Source organism: Fulvia fulva, chromosome 2 (genome assembly GCF_020509005.1).
Source record: "Fulvia fulva chromosome 2, complete sequence".
In the NCBI taxonomy this organism is placed as follows: domain Eukaryota; kingdom Fungi; phylum Ascomycota; class Dothideomycetes; order Mycosphaerellales; family Mycosphaerellaceae; genus Fulvia; species Fulvia fulva.
In genome coordinates, this window is record NC_063013.1 from 1,798,868 (window position 1) to 1,815,563 (window position 16,696).

The window sequence follows — 16,696 nt, forward strand, 5'->3', positions numbered from 1 at the left end:
TGCCGGTGTCGCATTGTAGCCTCACTGATCATAGATGGAGGGGGGCTTCGTAGCAGAGCATCGCATTCGTTACTACCTTCGTTACCGCATGAGACAGAACATCATAGCCAGAATTGTTCGCAAAGTGGTATCATCAAGCAGTGCTCCAAGCACCCAACCCAAAGCGCCATCCATTACAGCATCAAACAACAGTAGAAGTACGCCTTCGCGACCAGTATGGCCATGTCCACTGACGCGTCATGTCTCGATCCCTTCATCGATGTCGTTCCTGCCAAAACAGGTCTCGGGTGCCTCGCTCTTTCGCATGCTTATCTAGACGCCCTCAGCGACATTGAACTTCGGATCCGCCTTATTGTGATGACTCGTGGTGCCATTGCGCCTTCGGCTCAACGACATGACCGCCAAAGCGGTAGTAATCGCGAACAGGACCCTAACATCCCACAACCATTAGCAAACATCCACGTCCATCGCATCCAACCTATACATACCACAAGAAAGCCCCAAACACCGTCGCAGCCTTAGCTGCACCACACACACTCCCGAAGCAAACACGATCACTCAAGAACACGGCCGCAGCAATGAAGCCCGCGAACCAGAAAATCATCGTGACTGCCTCGACGGCCGTAAATACGATTGGGTGATGTGCGCCTGTCTCGGAGAAGCGCCATGGGACGAGAATGAGGAAGATGAGTGCGAGGATGGTCCAGACGGCACAGAAGACGAGGAAGTTCACGCGGTGGGGCGAGTAGGCGTGCCAGTAGCCGGACCACCAGTTGACGACTAGAAGAAGGTGTTAGTAGGTTGCGACTTGCTGGAGGTGGTAAGGTTGGAGGAGCATGTACCGTATGCTGACAGTCCGAGGACGATGATGGCGAGAACGGCTTGTGCGACGCGAAGGCCGAGGACGAAGGGCCTGCTTTCCCAGATCGCCATGTTGGTGGTGGTGGTGTATGTCTCTCGGGGAGTGTACTTCGTCGATGTGGTCACTCGAGTAGCGAGTCTATCCTTGAGAGAGGCTCACAAGGAACGTCTCGACAAGTCAGTCTTTCGTCAAGTAGTAGTGCCCCAGAAGGCTGGAGGTGGATAGTAGGTAGGTTGGCTGTGGTATGTTGAATGATGCGGGGTGGGAGAGGAGAGCTGCTGGAATGTGCGACTGGAGTTGAATATAGAAGTGTCAATAACAGGGAAGATGCTGCAACACTTGTGTGAATGGCGTCGCGAGTCGCGTCGCGCCAGCAGGTCCTCTTTATTTGTGTCGTGTGCCATGCTTCGCCTCTCTTTGTCGCAAATACCTATGACGTGAACGCATGATACCTGGCATGCCTATACGATGCTGGGGCTGTCGCGGATGGGGCTTGTCTACGGGTACATGTAGGTGTATGGGTGTGTTGGTCTGGTGATGGTGCGTGAGTGGAGAAGGAAAGTTGGCAACCCTCTCGAGTGGCTCGATGTCGGCGCAGATCGCTTCATCAGGACGAAAGGCGGGTCGCGTTGCCGTCTAGAGTATCGTATCATCTGTACGTACCCATACCATCCTTCTACCACGAATGTCGGTGACTGAAGTGTTCCCTTTTGATACACAGAGCGCTTCAATCTCATGGCCAGAATACTTCATCAATCGCGACCATACACCTGTGCATTCGACCCTCTGCGACAAACACATCCACAAACATCACGACTACATGTACGAGCAACATCGAACAGGCGAAATCCACAGCCCACGTCATCGTCGACCTTGAACCTGCTGTGCTTCCCATGAACAGCTGAGAGCAAGCTGGGCGGTGCTCTCTATTCGACCACCGCCACAGATGTACACGCGTGCCCTGCCGTCTCGCCACGTGCGAATGCATAGATTCGCGGAGACAAACCACAGAAATGGCAGACGACAGACTGCGCAAACAAGATGGCATACCACGCCTGCACATTTTTGCATCATTCCTGATTGCAATGGCAAGCCCAAAAACACGTCCAGGAATGTTGGCACGACATACAGCTCTACCAAGCCGCAATGTTTGCTGGCTTGCTTTCTTCTGCAGTGTGATCCACATCATCTCTATATGCTTTGTATGCACATTATCAACAACAACAGCGCTTCTGTACAATCTAGATGGCCAATAGCGCCGTGCTATGCCAGCTGGAAGATTTCCCGTGCTTTCTCTCTTCCCAATATTTATCCAAACCATCCCCCTCTCTTCCATCCATCTCTTCCATCTAAAGCCTCGCCTTGACCGAACTCTCCGCCTCAACCTCCCTATACATCTCGTCAATCACCTGTCGATACTTCTTCGCAGCCTGCGGGCGCTTTAGCTTGAGCCTGTCGCACACTTTCGTCAGCACAAGTACTAATCACAATCATCCCACCTTTCGATCAACTTACGTTGGAGTGAGCAACTCATTCTCAATGCTAAACGGCTCCAACATCAACCTCACAGCCCGGACGTTCTCATAACTATTGAACTTCGCCTTCTTGCCCACCTTACCCAACTCCCTCAGCACCGCCTTCTGGACCTTGCTCTCCCTCGCCGCAGCCTCGATGGCCTTGAGGTCGGTGGGATCGACTTTCTTACCGATAACCTTCTCGAGGAAACCAGCGAAGATGTCGGGCTGCACGCCGAAGATGGCGACGAGATTCGCCTGCGTACTATCACCGTGGACATACCCTTGAGCCAAGTACGGCAGGTTGCCCAGGTATACATTCTCGATCCGCTCGGGAGAAATGTACTCGCCCTGCGCCAGCTTGAGAACATTCTTGACGCGATCCACGATTTTAAAGCGGCCCAGTTCGTCAACGGTGCAGATATCGCCGGTGCGGAACCATCCGTCCTCGGTGAAGGCTTTCTTCGTCTCGGCGTCGTTCTTGTAGTACTCTTTGAAGACTGTGGGACCTCGGATGAGGAGCTCTCCGCGAGGGTGTGGCTTGTCGCTGGAGAGGTACTCCATATCTGGCACGTCCATGAGGCAGAGCTCGGTAGTTGGGGCGGCGGCACCGCAGTTGCCAGCGCTGAAGTCGCCTTCGAGCTGGGCGAGGGCGATGGCGTAGGTTTCGGTTAGACCGTAGCCTTGGAAGAAGTTGTTGGCGAAGACGACGCGGAGGAATTGCTGGAGGCTTGGGTCGATTGGTGCGGAACCGGAAATCATCGTTCGAGCGCGATCGAGACCGAGAGCACCGGCGACCTTCTTCGCCCAGATGCGGTCGTACAGGAAGTGTTTGTTCGTAGCCTTGCCGGCTGGCGCTTGTGTCAAGTTCGCCATCTTGGTATCCACAATTCTCCTTGACATTGCACCTCTTAGACCTGGAGCCTCAATGGTCTGCGTCTTGATCGCGCCGCCGAATCGGTTGAAGAGTCTGGGGACAGAGGTGAAAGCGGTGGGTCGCAGGAGCTTGAAGTCGTCTACGAGCTCGAGGATGTTACCGTGGAAGTAGCCGATTGCGCAGCCTGCCCAGAGGGAGGAGTGTTCTGTCACGCGCTGGAAGATGTGGGCGAGTGGGAGGTAGGAGCAGATCGTGTCGTTGTTCGTTTGACGGCAGATGCAGAGTGAAGCCGACGCTGCTGCTACTGCGTTGTAGTGCGTCAGGATCACGCCCTTGGGGTTGCCGGTGGTTCCAGAAGTGTAGTTGATCGTGACAGTGTCTTCGGGCCTGGGTGGGTGGTAGGGGCGTGGAGAGGACTCGCCGATCGCCTCGACAGTGCGCATCTCGTGGATCGTCACACCATGCTGCGCAGCGAGCTCGTTGAGCAGGTCCTTCTTCGACGTTCCCGGAAGCTCGCCATCGATCGCAATCGGGTCCAGCGAGACGATGATCTTCAACGAGGGACATCTCGGCGCAAGCTTCAGCAATGCCGGAATGTGTGATACCGAGCAGCAGACGGAGGTCAACTGCGCGTGGTTGATGATGTACTCCACCGCATCAGGACCGAGCGTGTCGTAGAGCGAGACGCTGTACAGCGACTGTGACTGGCAGGCCAAATCGGTAATCTGCCACTCAGGTCGGTTCTGGCACCAAATGCCAACACCGTACTGTCTGCCATGCACCCCCATCTGCTCGTGCACCGCTACAAGACCCACACCAAAGTTGGCCCTCCTCTTCTGGATCTGGCTGTAAGTCTCCCACACATAGTTGGCCCAAGTCTTAGTCTTTGGATCATAAGGCCTGTGACCTAAACACCTGTTGTTGGGCAATCTGTTCGCCGACTGCTCGAAGAACTCGTGCGCAGTAGTGATGGCCGGGTCCAGGGTGTAAAGCACCTCATCCTTTTGCCTCCAGTGCCTGTACACCGGGCTGCGACCTAGCTTTTGACTACCAGGCACGGAGATCGAGTACGGCGCGCCTGTTGGAGGCGGAGGGACGATCTTCTTCGCCTCGTCGAGCGCCAACATGCTCATCGTGATTGATCGTTTGACGTGGTCTGGCCCGGGCGCCGATCTCTATGTCGCACGCAGCTGGGGGGTCGTACAAGATGCGGGGAGCGTCACCGGTCAGGTGGTGAAGACGATGTCGTTTCCGCGTGTTGCCTGTAGATGCGTTTGTCAGTCAAACCGATCTCCTGGTCGCGGCCGCGTTCTCAACTCGCGATGCAGGCATTTCTACACCCGGTTGAGTTCGTCGTACCTGTGGAGCCTGTAGGGACCACGTTGTACAGTGCAGTGGTGAGGAGATGACAGAAACGGAAGATTGGTTGGGAGAAAGTGTAGACAAGAAAACAATCACTTGACCTCAGAGGAGAGCAGACCGGAGTGGCCGTCAGATCTTGCAGATGTTCGGTGAGTTGGCGATTCTGGTCAATCGCCGAGGCACATCACATCTGGTCAAACCCCCGTCTGCCATGCCGCGGCGATCCATGGGCCTCGTTCTTTATGCAAGCCCTTTAATGTTACAGTATGACCACCATCCTATCCTCGTCGCAAGACCTCTGTGAGTCTCGTACAAACGTGTCCTTCGTCTGCTGGGAGCAGACCCGGGATGCTTGATGACGGTCACCGCTGTAGGTTCATGGGAATTCACATGCTCGTCATGTCATCCACTGCAAATCCATTGGCGAAAAGCGCCCGGGGAACGTCCCGAGTGGGTCTCACATGTCCAGCGACTGGCAGACGTGGCACGGTGGCAGACTGCGCGTGCAGCTAGCATGTGGTGCCACGTGAGAGTTCTTTGTCGTTTATATAAACCGACGCTCATCTCGTTCATTGTCAACTGTGAAAGAGACACGCGATCGCCACGCAGCATCGTTCCTGAAACCGTCATACTTCAATCTCACAACCACGCTCTCGGCACCTTGCGCCATATAACGATCGAGGTTATTGATGAGAAATCATTCGATCCGTAGGGTTCATACAGCTGGGTATCAACGTCTTCGTGCTCGTGACACCACATCGGGTATTGGTCTAGCTAATTATTCCTCTCCCCAGCGAGTGCACCTAGACGACAGGCTTGGCGGGCGCATCGGTGTCGCCAGTCTTCTCGCCGTTGGATGGCGCTCCCTCGGACTGTGGTTTCGTGGCGGCGTTTTTGAAAGATTGCTCGAAGTCGGCAATGATGTCGTCGATGTGCTCAGTTCCGACAGAGATACGGATGAGGTCCTGGATTGAAAGTCAGTATATTCAAGCTTGCAGCGCAAGGCACGACAGTCTTACCTCGGTGACACCGCTGCCAATCTTCTCATCATCGGTCAGTTGTTCGTGCGTAGTGGTCCATGGATGAATAGCAAGAGTCTTCGAGTCACCGACGTTCGCAAGGTTGGAAATCAGCTTGAAGCCATCCACAACCTGGCTGCCAGCCGCACCTCCACCCTTCACACCAAAGGACAAGACACCGCCAAAGCCTCTGGGGAGGTACTTCTTCGCGAGCTCGTGGCTCCCGTGGCTCTTGAGACCCGGGTAGCTGACCCATGAGACGTGCTCGCTCTTCTCGAGCCACTCTGCAAGCTTGTGGGCGTTTGACGCGTGTCGCTCGCACCGCAAGCTCAAAGTCTCGATACCAATGATCAGCTGTTGTGCGGCGAACGGGTTGAGGGCGGCACCGTAGTCACGAAGGATCTCGACTCTCAGACGGATTGCAAACGTGATGGCGCCGAAGGTATCCCAGAACTTGAGGCCATGGTACCCATCTGAGGGCTCGGACATCTGTGGGAATCGCTTTCGTGCATCTGGAGTACCCCAATCGAACTTGCCAGAATCAACAACGATACCGCCAATAGTTGTGCCGTGACCGCCGATCCACTTGGTAGCGCTGTGCACGACGATGTCTGCACCGTGGTCGATTGGGCGAATGAAGTAGCCTCCGGCACCGAAAGTGTTGTCCACCACGACTGGAATGCCAGCCTCGTGCGCGACCTTGACAATAGCCTCGAGATCTGGGACATTGTACTTTGGGTTTCCGATCGACTCAACGTATACAGCCTTTGTCTTCTCATCGATGAGCTTCTTGAACTCTGCTGGGTCGTCGCCCTTGACGAATTTGGTAGTTATGCCGAGACGGGGCAGGGCAACCTTGAACTGGTTGTATGTGCCTCCGTAGAGGTTCGATGTCGAAATGATGTTGTCTCCGGCGTGTGCAAGTGCAGCAATGGTCATGAATTGAGCAGCCTGGCCTGATGCAGCGGCGACGGCGGCCACACCACCCTCAAGGGCTGCAATTCGCTTTTCGAGGACATCGACTGTGGGGTTCATGATACGGGAGTAAATGTTGCCAAACTCCCTGAGGCCGAACAGCCTCGCACCGTGGGCGGAGTCATTGAATGTGTAGGAAGTGGTCGCATAGATCGGGACAGCTCGAGACTTGGTCGCTGGGTCGGGTTCCTGACCTGTGTAGGGCAGTGTCGTCAGAGATGTCCGCAGTTTCTTCAAGGGACAATCTTCTCTTACCAGCGTGAAGTTGCAGTGTCTCGAACTTGGGAGCAATTTGGTCACCCATATTGTCGTTGTCTTCAATCCGATCCTTTAGCTGTTCCAGTCGTGAACCTGCCGTGGCGATGTAACCGTTCAGCACAGATTACGAAAATGAGTCTCACCTGGGGTATCAATGGAGGTAGAAAGGCGTGCGGTGCTCTGGGATTGATGATGTGGTTTTAGTCGTTCTGGCACAATTTCTTTGTGTTTTGCCCCGCTTGTGCCTTGCGCAGTCGGCTCGCAGAAGCTCTGTAATCTGGAGAGAGCTCCCCACCTGTGGTGAGCACGCCATTATTTAGCTCGATGCACTAGCCACATTCGTGATATTCGCCTTCGAACGACACCCTCACCAGGATGGACAAAGGGCTGGTCCATGTATGAACCTCTCAGACTCGGTATACTCCTGCGCGGGCGTTCGCTCATGCAGCTGTCCCTCTGCAGATCGTTCTGTAGACAGATCTGCGAGCCGTGTCTATGCCCTGCCGACCGTCCGACTATCCACTGTCGATACAAGCCCCGGTAATGTTGTTGTCAGTATTGCTTGTTTGCCATGGTGGTGTGGCTAGTCAAGAGCTGTATACCGCAGTTGCCGAGCCCCAATTCAATTTCCTCGACCGGCGGACGATACCTGTGATTTGTGAGGTAGGCCATGCGCCATAGTTCATCCCACTTCCTTCGTTGATGCAGTCCCTGGCTGTGACGATGGCAAAAGCATAGCGCCTGACGACTCAGCGATGTGGACTTTCGTAGTGCGCCGATCGTGGATGACATGGACCACCTGCCCAGCGCTTTCGTAATGCGTCTCACAAGTCACTGATACAGCCACGTCCTCTGCATTCGCTTCTGGGTCTGCCGAATCGTGTTGCACTTCCACCGTGGGTAGTGAACACACTCCAGCCCGGAGTGGTATCAGCAGCACCTTGAAGGACCACTCCTCGCCGTTCGAAGGAGTGAAGTGGCTGCGCCGCTTGCCGCCTAGTATCCAAGCATCAGAATCTACCCCAACGTCGCAGACGAACGCCGTCTTCGTCTCTTCTTCGCCCTGAAGGGTGAACGTGGGCACGCTTGGGAATATGTTCTTCGCGCTCCATTGGCTTGTGCTCCTGATACGAACGACCGCTTCCACGGGTTGCCCGAGCACAAGGATAGGTGGGCCCGCGGCCGGTACTTTGACTGACAGATCCAGGGAAGTCGCGAAGACCATGTCGAGGTTTGGCACGTCCACTGAAATGGTGATCGACTGAGTCTCAAGACTGTCGACTTCATCAGTGAAGATATCGACTGTTTGCCTGCTACTATGCCAGTGCTCAAGCCATGCAGTAAGCGGTCGCCGCACGGTCTCAGGTAGTGTATTGAGTATTTCTGCCCAGCCAATGGCCCCAAAGGAAGGTAAGTCCGACTCTCCTAGCAAAGCAGTCGTCTCCAAGTCGACAGCTTTGAGGAAGAGTCTCAGGCGTTGCGACAGTATAGGCTCGAGCAGACGAATGTATCTGCCGTGTTCACTGTCCTTCAAGTCGTTGACGAAGCTTCTCCTGATACATCCGAGAAGGAGCTCATCCGTAGGCTGATAGCGCACTACGAGAGAAAGTGCGGCGCCCTGCTTGAGGACGTTGCTTGCAATGGACTCTTTCCGCGTGATTTTGTACACGAGGCTCAGTGGCTGCGATCGAAATACTGTCAAAGGCAGAGGAAGAGCCGGCGGCGCCTCCACCGCGAAGACAGCCGAGCCATCCAGCATCGCCCCCAACACCGTGAAAGGCTTTGGTGTCGTAGTGCGAACGGTGAAGCTGGAGAACAGGCAATCCAGATGGAACATGTCGTTGACATCGACATCGAGAGGCAGCTCATTTGGGACAGTCAGCGACTTCAAGAAGGTGTGTGTTCCCCCTGCGGTGTGATAATCAATCTCCAAGCGCAAGGCAGCATCTCGGTTGGCATTTTCGACGGTATAAGGAATAGTGATCAATGCTGAGGTGGCGGCGCTTATCGAGCCCAGTGAGATCTGACCAGGCTTCGACGCTTCGGCCGTCAACAGCTCAACGCCTTGTGCCACGGCATCAGCGAGGTGTATCCTGAGACCCGCTGACGTCGGCCTCAGCTTTATGTCTAGGCTGCTGATATCATTCTCTGCAGAGTCGAGACGGATTTCGAAATGTCGTGGCTTGTCAACATGAATGTTCTTGGCACGTCTGAGGTCGGCATTGAAGGCTCGTGGCAAGGGATACAGGAAGACGAAAGGCGGCGCTCTCTCGTGCTCTCTGATGGTTACAGTCGGAGGGTTGGCTTCAGTGAATCCAAGCGCCGTAGGTTGTGGCGGTGGTCGTAGCTCTTCCACGAAGCAGAGCTTTTGCGTACGGAACATGATCTTATCGATCAGGTACGGACCGTGCGTTACTGCGTTAGCGACGAGCTCCACCTGGTTGAGACCAGGCTGAAGTATGACTGGCCCACGACTGCGAAGTAGGACTTCATGGGCTGCGTCTTCATGGTTGACCAAGCGAGTTGTGATCTCGCCTATCTCGCATTCGCCTCCGAGCACATGTTGTACACTGAAGTTGAGAGAGAAGCCATCGCCGTCGGCATGATGGATGACCTGTGTATCGAGCTTGACATTGCTGAAGAAATTTTGGAGGGGAGACACAACATCCTGCTGCAGTCCCTCTGTGGCAGACGCCAGGTCGGCAAACAGATCAGCCAGGTCGAGAGGAACGTCTTGAGCACTGCCGAGTCCAGCAACAGCTCGTGGGTGTAGCCGCGCCTGATCTTTATTGCGCACAGCAACTTTTGCAAGAATCGTGAGACCGTGCCGAACGTAATCCTCGGCACGCTGTAAGCTCTTGAGACATTGACAGTAGGCCTTCAACGCTTCGACCTCCGATAAGTTCCAGCCGTCGGTGGCCATCAAAGGAATGATGTGCTTGAAGCATGATGCGGCCTGCTCATAGTCCTTTTGCTGGCACTTAAGCAATGCGATGTCGCCTAGGAGGGTCTCCGCAGGCTTGCTCAGTGTAGCAGCGTAGTAGTGACGAATAGCGAAATTCGTCAACCGTTCGTACACGGCTTCAAAGCTATCCTTGTCGGACAAGGCGCTCTGTAGTGACGGGCTGAGGGCGTGCAAAGCATGGGCAACGTCACCCTTCGACGACAATTCCGCTTTCGCGTTCGTGTCTTTATCCTCCAGCTTTACACTCGACCTTTTACATATCCTCGACTGTTTTGCTCCAGACCACCCAGCGTGCCAGCCTTGCAGTCTCGCTAGCTGTTCAAGCATTTTACGACGCGTGACAATGAGCTCCGCTCGATATGTTGCAAGCTCCGCTTGACCAGGCAAGGCGTTTGGTTGCCCAGCTTCAACTCCAGTACTGGTTTGAGGTCGTGTCCTGCTATGGTCATCGGCCCTCATCGCCGTTGATGCAAGCTGTGATTCTTCTGGCTTGAGCTTATTCGTCGGAAGGCTTGAGGTCCTTTGAGGATGGACGTTGGCGCCCAGGCCCATGGTCAGTGTAGGACGACGAGTTTTGCCATTTGGTTGATCTGTTGCCTGTGCTGTGGTGATCGCCTCAAGCGCCGGGGCTGCGGTCTCATGAAGCACAAGACCTGCAACAGCCCATGTCCACGAAGAAACAATACTTTCCATCTCTACTCGGAGGTCAAAGTTGCTTTCGTGCTCAGCCCTAGGGACATGTTAGTGAAAATTCCTATGCTTCGCACTCCCACGTACCTAGCCAAGAGGTCCTGCCTCAGGGCTCTGGCTGCATTATGTATAAAATTTGACGCTCGCCAGCAAACCTCTGAGGTCAGGACAAGATCCTCTCCGCCCTCCTTGTCCGCGGTGGCATCAAGTTGTATCCGTATCGCACGCGCATTGGCCAGCCGCAGGATTAAGGCCTTCTGCCGCGAAAATAGATAGCATAAAAAGTCGAATGTCGAGATATTGCTTCGGACGATTCTCTCTCTGTAGTCTTTGCTGAAAAGCGATGCTGTGTCTTGTTTGTCGTTCGTAATATCATTATGCGTTCCATTCGTTGCGTTGGGAGGTGTACCAACGATTCGCTCTTTTATATCGTCGGTGTAGGCCGCAAAACTAGTCGCTGCCCCCTCAGTCTGACCAGCAGCAATGTCTCGCAGTACAACCTCCAATCCAAGGGACAACTCATCGTATATTGCCAATGCGTCTTCAACCAAGCCGATGCTTTCCAACGCTTTCGCTAGTCCTTCCTTGTGAATAAAAAAGGTGCAGAAGTTCCAGCCTGGCATGGAGCGACGCGTTTCTTGCTCGGCGATATCAGCTTCATACTGACGAACTCGTCGATCAAACGGTCCCAGGATCAGGTTCTTCAGCTTCCCCGTCCAGTCATTCCAGGTCTTCTGCTGCTCATCCGCATTCTCCTCGTGAGTCTCTGCAACAGCTGGGGTTGGCAGGAGGTCGGCAGGGGCTCGATCCTTGGGAATGCGTATCTGCGCGACTCGATCCACACCTCTCTTGCCAGTGTCGTTGAAATCTGCTCGGAGCCTGTCGAAGACGGTGCGGGTGCTTTTGCCAATGGTCAACTTGGCACCTGCTTTCCGCTCCTTGAGCTCGTCTGGATCTTTTGTGCCCTCTCGCCATCTTGGCTCGCTCGCAGCGACAGTGTCTGGCACTACCACGTGCAAAAGCATCCATTCGAAGGCATCGTGGTCTGTCTTTCCCACCGGCTGCGCATTCTCGCGTACCCAGTCGCGTATCTGTTTTCGAGCCGAGTCCTTGTAGTTCTCCTTGTCATCGCATCGTAGCACATAGATCTTCAGATATGGGCTCGTCCTGAAGCCTGGGATCTGGTGCTTCCTGGTCTTCACCGCATCTTTCTTCGCGTCACCGCCCCCACCCACGATATCGAAACTGTTGGGGCCATTGGAATCGTTTCGCGAGGTCGTGGGCCGCAGAGCAGCGACTGTCTCCTTGTCTGGCACAAAGTCGACGTGAAGCGACTTGATCTGCCTTAACGGACGGTTAAGAGATTGCCAATTGAGATTCCGTAGAGGTAATCGCTGGAGAATGTCACGCGAAACCAGTGGAAACACGCCGGAAGCATCATGATACTCGACTGTGGACTTACTTAGCGGTGTATGTATGAGGGCCTGCTGTTCACTGACCAGTGACTTTTGAGGAGCTGTCCATAGCCGCGCCGGTAACACTGTCTGCTCTTTCTCCTCATCGCGCTGGCGCTGTCAGTAACGCGACCACTCAAATTGCAATCGTGCGCAGGAGAGTGCAATGTAACATCATGGCGGTGTCGCAGAGACGATGCCATCGCTCGGAAACATGAGTTGTGGACAGTGAACGGAGCGCAGGCCGGCACATTGACCAATGGAGCTCTACAGCATTCCACTGAACTTCGCGACAGCCATCCTTTCTTGCGACACAACATCACACACACCGTCAAGATGCAGCCCACACTAGGTCTACGGTCCAATTTTGGCATGACAAGAGATGGCGTCAAGGGTCAACGTACGCAAGCTCACCTACACCACCCGTTTTGAGGCGCCGAAGGCTCAGAATGCCCATGGCTTCTGCTCCGGCCTCTCCAGACATTGACACTGACAGACCTGCACCAGACCCGTGGAGACAGCCGCAGACGGTAAAAGCTTACAAAAGTCCCTATGGACCACAGTACAAAAACACAGTCAACTTCGTCAGTCGTATGGACCAGCAGCATGGAGGATACACTGACACGGCCTAGTACGGCGTCAACGCGCAAGCCCTGGGAAGAGCAGGCATCGTCGCAGGTGCCTTTGGTGTCAGCGCCGGCGTGTTCGCCCTTTTCTTCTTCGATGGTGTCCCGCGCGTGCAGAAGGTACAGCATGAGATGGCGCTCCGAGGACCATCACCACTAACACGACTTCAGGATATCATCCAGAAGATCCCATTCGTCGGCAAGTTCTTCATCAACGAGATTCCTCCCGAAGACAACCCATTCTAGACGAGCCATGGAACCAGCCGGGACTTGCTATGGCATTTGTAAATAAGAGCGAGGACGCTGTACTACTTGATAGAACAAGGCAACGAAAAGAGATCAAATGAGCATGTAATGAACACCCAGAAGAGATACGAATGGTAGGTCGGGCACACAATGTCTTGAAGGCTAATTACACACCGCATCGCTACAGGCCCAGAAGTCTACAGCGAAGACAACCTCAATGAAGTCACCGCTGGAAGACATTGAATATCCACACCACGGAGTACCGCTAAACCCTCTCGACCCCCGGCACCCGAATATCAATCCGCTGCCACTTCTTCGTACTTCCAACCGATAGTCGCCGCACAGTTTCCAGCACATCCCTCGCGCGAACCCCACAGGACCGCACAACCTGCACCGCACGCACCTCTGTATACGAACTCCGCCGACCCCATGCGATAAGACCCCTCGACTTGGTGTAGTACACAGTCGCCTCAGCAAGCCTGCAAGGCGGCTGTGTCAGGTACATATCTAGCCAGGACTTCGTCGACTCAGGCTTCCCCCGGAACTGCGACGTTCGCATGCGGATGATGTCGCCCTCTGCCGGGAACACCGGGTTGAAGTGGACTAGACTGGAGGTCGAGGCCTTGGAGCTGGTTGTCGAGACTGGATTCTCCGAGGTGATACTACTGCCACAGAAAGATGCCGCTGGACTTTTGTGGTTGCAGACGAAGCTGGAGAGGTTATTGTTCGTGACTTTCTTGACTGGGACGAAGCCGAGGAATGTTTGCCGCCGGAGCTGAGGTGAGGTCTGGATTAGGTCGCGCCAGTGGATGGAGACTCTTTGGTTGAGCAAGACGTCGCGCATGGGAAGGTATTGGAGGATGCTTTCCAGCAGTTCGGACGGTAAGTCGTGGATTTGGGCCATGGTATTGCTTTTTGATGTCGTTCTCACAAGTCGATTGTCGAGCTCCGGTGTCTCGGTCGTATCTTCGACTCCTTTGCAGCGCTCTTGTGGCTATTGCTTTCCCGCTGCAGTACCCTCGTCGAGATCAACAGAAGCTGTAAGTTGTTCTGCTGACCAAATTCACGCTGATCGGATGAGGCGGCAATGGAAGCTCGGGAATTCGAATGTGCTCGAGATAGAGGATGACTACTTTTCTGCCCTTCTCAATTCTGCTATTGAACGTAACATATCAACTCGCAAGCGCGCGCCGTCCTCACTGCATGCTGCCTTCCTCGGTGGTGCCGAGTATTGCCAACGCTTGCCTAGGACGTTGCCGCGCCTGCCCAGCAGACTAGCAGACTAAGGTGAGTGCCACATGGACCATTGTGATATGGAGTATGGCGGCGAGCAGCCACGCTTTGGCCCTGCCATACCTCGAGACGTTGTGCTATACATTGGGAAAGTATGTAAACAGGGTATTGCGAATGCATGTCCAAGTTCTGCAGGGGTCTTCCTCCAACCCCACGGCAGCAGATGACGACGTGGGGCTCTGTTTTCAATGGCAGCTCACAGTCATGACCTTCTGCGGACAGCAACACTTCGTGACAGAGTGCACTCGAAACGCGATCTCGATTCTGACCTGCGTAGGGAGCTCCAAGCACCGTAGACGGCGTGAACATTGTCGAAGCGGCACGCGCTCACACGCTTCGACTCCGTAAGTGGTTGCTACGCCGCAATATTGCTTTCGCAACCATCAAAAGACATTCGAATCCTCGTATAGAGGGCGGGAACTCTGGGTCGTCTTTTATAATGTTCAAGAAGAAGCCTGCAATCAAGCCACTGGCACCTCTCCGATCCTCGGACCGCAGGAAGCTCGCCGATCAAATCATCAACGACTTCCAGCTTGACCGTGACACTGAGCGTGTCGTCCACGATACTCAGACGCCTGCACAGAAAGCAGAAGCAACGGCTGCGCGAACAAGCCTGCGAAACACACTACTGCCGGACAACCTCCAGTCAGCGCGATTCACCACCACCCATGGGCCTGAACTCAAGACAGCCAACGGAACAGTCTATGTGGGCAGTCAAGATGGCGAAGAGGCACGCATACTGTGGTTTCAGGTCGACGGACGGATGTACCCAACTGTGTACACACTGTGGAGGAATCCAGACATGGTGCCCCTACTACACACACCTGGCATTGTCGTCAAGAAGCTGCAAGGCGGCGCGGACCTCATGACACCTGGACTGGCTGGCGGACCACCGTTTCCACCAAATGCGAAGAAGGGAGCTATTGTCGCCGTAGCGAGTACAGACAACCCGTCGGTACCGGTTGCAGTTGGTGTATGCGAGATCGATGTCAGTGCGCTGGAAAGAGTACAAGGAGCAAAAGGACATGCCGTAGAGAATATGCACTGGGCCGGGGACGAGCTTTGGAATTACAGTACAGGCAGTAAGCCAGGACAGGAGCCGCCAGAGGAGATTGACGGGTGGGTGAAGGTACTCGAGGCTAGAGGTCTAGCAGAAAAGGTTCAAGAAATGTCACTCGACGCAGGCGAAGGAGAGGGAGGTGTGCCACTGGAAATTGGTAATGCAGAAGGCCACACAGCCGATGGAAAGGATGAGGCCAGTGCAGCGGAGAAGGAAGATGCGACACCGCTCACGCAGAAAGAGATCGATGATGCATTCCACAAGGCTTTCCTCTATGGAATCCACCACCACAAGACAACGAATCCGGACCAGAAGCACCACGGGTTGGTCTTTCCGCTTACCCAGTCTTTCACAATGTCGAATCTGGTACAACCATTCCTACCAGCCTTTACGCCAGAGCAGAGTCAGCAGCTGCAGATCAAGAAGACTTCATGGAAGAACATCAAGAAGTTCGTGAAGAGCTTCGACAAGGCAAAGATAATCAAGACAAAGGACAAAGATGGCAACGAGACTGTGATTCTGGATATCGACTTCAACGATGCAGCTATTGTCAACTTCAAGCCATATCGTCTGCCCAAGAAGGAGACTGTGGCCGGCACTTCGCAAGGGCGAGGCGAGACGCCCACGGACAAGATAGACACTGGAGATGACTCGATCGGCCAGAAGCTCCAAGTGATATCCTTTTTCAGACCAACGTCTAAGCTACAGCCCATCTTCGATGCCGGATCACCGAACAAGACGCTCTTCACACCGCCTGAGGTGCGTGAGCTGATCACAGCTTACATCGAGCAACAGCAATTAGTGCAGGAGAACAACAAGCGTCTAGTCAAACTCGACCCGACTCTCGCCAACTCGGTATTCGACGGCTCAGGGTCGCTAGACAAGGAAGTGCTGGCCAAAGGTAGCGTGCCTCGAGACGCCCTCATCGACCGCATCCTCCACAGCATGGCCAGCTCCTACGCCATCGTTCGGAACGGCACAGATCCTGGAAGCACAAAAGCGAAGAGCGGAGCGCCGCCGAAAGTGCACATCACACTCGAGACGAGAAGTGGCAACAAGACCGTTACGAAAGTGTCTGGACTGGAAGCATACTACATTAACCCTCGACCGCTGGCAGATGAGCTTCGTAAGGTATGTGCTGGATCGACGAGCGTAGAGGCGCTGGCTGGTGCTGCGAAGAAGACGGAGAAGCCCGTTATGGAAGTTCTGGTGCAAGGACCGCAGAGGGATGCCATTGTGAAAGCGTTGGAGGAGAGGGGTGTGGATAAGAAGTGGATTCAGGTTTTGGATAAGACGAAGGGGAAGAAGAGGTAGAGGTGTCATGAGATTCGCGATAACGTCGTCACTCACGAGTGTAGTCTCCTTCGAATGGTCAATCGATCTGACATATCTTATCATTCTTGAGTGGTAGAGACTAAGCTAATCCATACTCCGCCAACCATTCGCGCCGCATCCACCAGTACAGAGCATGCCTCGAGTAAAAGTCAGAAGAACA

General features: G+C 54.4%; 6 protein-coding genes across 6 annotated transcripts; 2 read left to right on the forward strand and 4 right to left on the reverse strand.

The window, feature by feature from the left end:
* Positions 1-312: 312 nt before the first annotated feature.
* On the reverse strand, positions 313-933 carry CLAFUR5_02820 (uncharacterized protein; the record flags this gene model as incomplete). The annotated part of the gene is made up of 3 exons (XM_047901968.1): positions 313-430; positions 489-780; positions 843-933. 3 exons carry the CDS (start codon positions 931-933, stop codon positions 313-315), a joined length of 501 nt encoding a protein of 166 aa, XP_047758527.1.
* Positions 934-2,211: 1,278 nt separating this feature from the next.
* CLAFUR5_02821 (Acyl-CoA ligase, peroxisomal) lies at positions 2,212-4,386 on the reverse strand (the record flags this gene model as incomplete). The annotated part of the gene is made up of 2 exons (XM_047901969.1): positions 2,212-2,314; positions 2,378-4,386. 2 exons carry the CDS (start codon positions 4,384-4,386, stop codon positions 2,212-2,214), a joined length of 2,112 nt encoding a protein of 703 aa, XP_047758528.1.
* A 2,344-nt stretch (positions 4,387-6,730) lies between these two features.
* On the reverse strand, positions 6,731-12,046 carry CLAFUR5_02822 (Trafficking protein particle complex subunit 10; the record flags this gene model as incomplete). Its single annotated transcript, XM_047901970.1, has 4 exons — positions 6,731-6,803; positions 7,590-10,562; positions 10,610-11,972; positions 12,022-12,046. 4 exons carry the CDS (start codon positions 12,044-12,046, stop codon positions 6,731-6,733), a joined length of 4,434 nt encoding a protein of 1,477 aa, XP_047758525.1.
* A 266-nt stretch (positions 12,047-12,312) lies between these two features.
* On the forward strand, positions 12,313-12,848 carry CLAFUR5_02823 (Cytochrome b-c1 complex subunit 10, mitochondrial; the record flags this gene model as incomplete). Its single annotated transcript, XM_047901971.1, has 4 exons — positions 12,313-12,376; positions 12,484-12,560; positions 12,609-12,722; positions 12,774-12,848. 4 exons carry the CDS (start codon positions 12,313-12,315, stop codon positions 12,846-12,848), a joined length of 330 nt encoding a protein of 109 aa, XP_047758526.1.
* Positions 12,849-13,113: 265 nt separating this feature from the next.
* CLAFUR5_02824 (uncharacterized protein) lies at positions 13,114-13,752 on the reverse strand (the record flags this gene model as incomplete). The annotated part of the gene is made up of 1 exon (XM_047901972.1): positions 13,114-13,752. The coding sequence occupies one exon, from the start codon at positions 13,750-13,752 to the stop codon at positions 13,114-13,116; it is 639 nt and encodes a 212-aa protein (XP_047758531.1).
* An 828-nt stretch (positions 13,753-14,580) lies between these two features.
* On the forward strand, positions 14,581-16,515 carry CLAFUR5_02825 (Translation machinery-associated protein 64; the record flags this gene model as incomplete). Its single annotated transcript, XM_047901973.1, has 1 exon — positions 14,581-16,515. One exon carries the CDS (start codon positions 14,581-14,583, stop codon positions 16,513-16,515), a length of 1,935 nt encoding a protein of 644 aa, XP_047758532.1.
* Between the last annotated feature and the right edge of the window lie 181 nt (positions 16,516-16,696).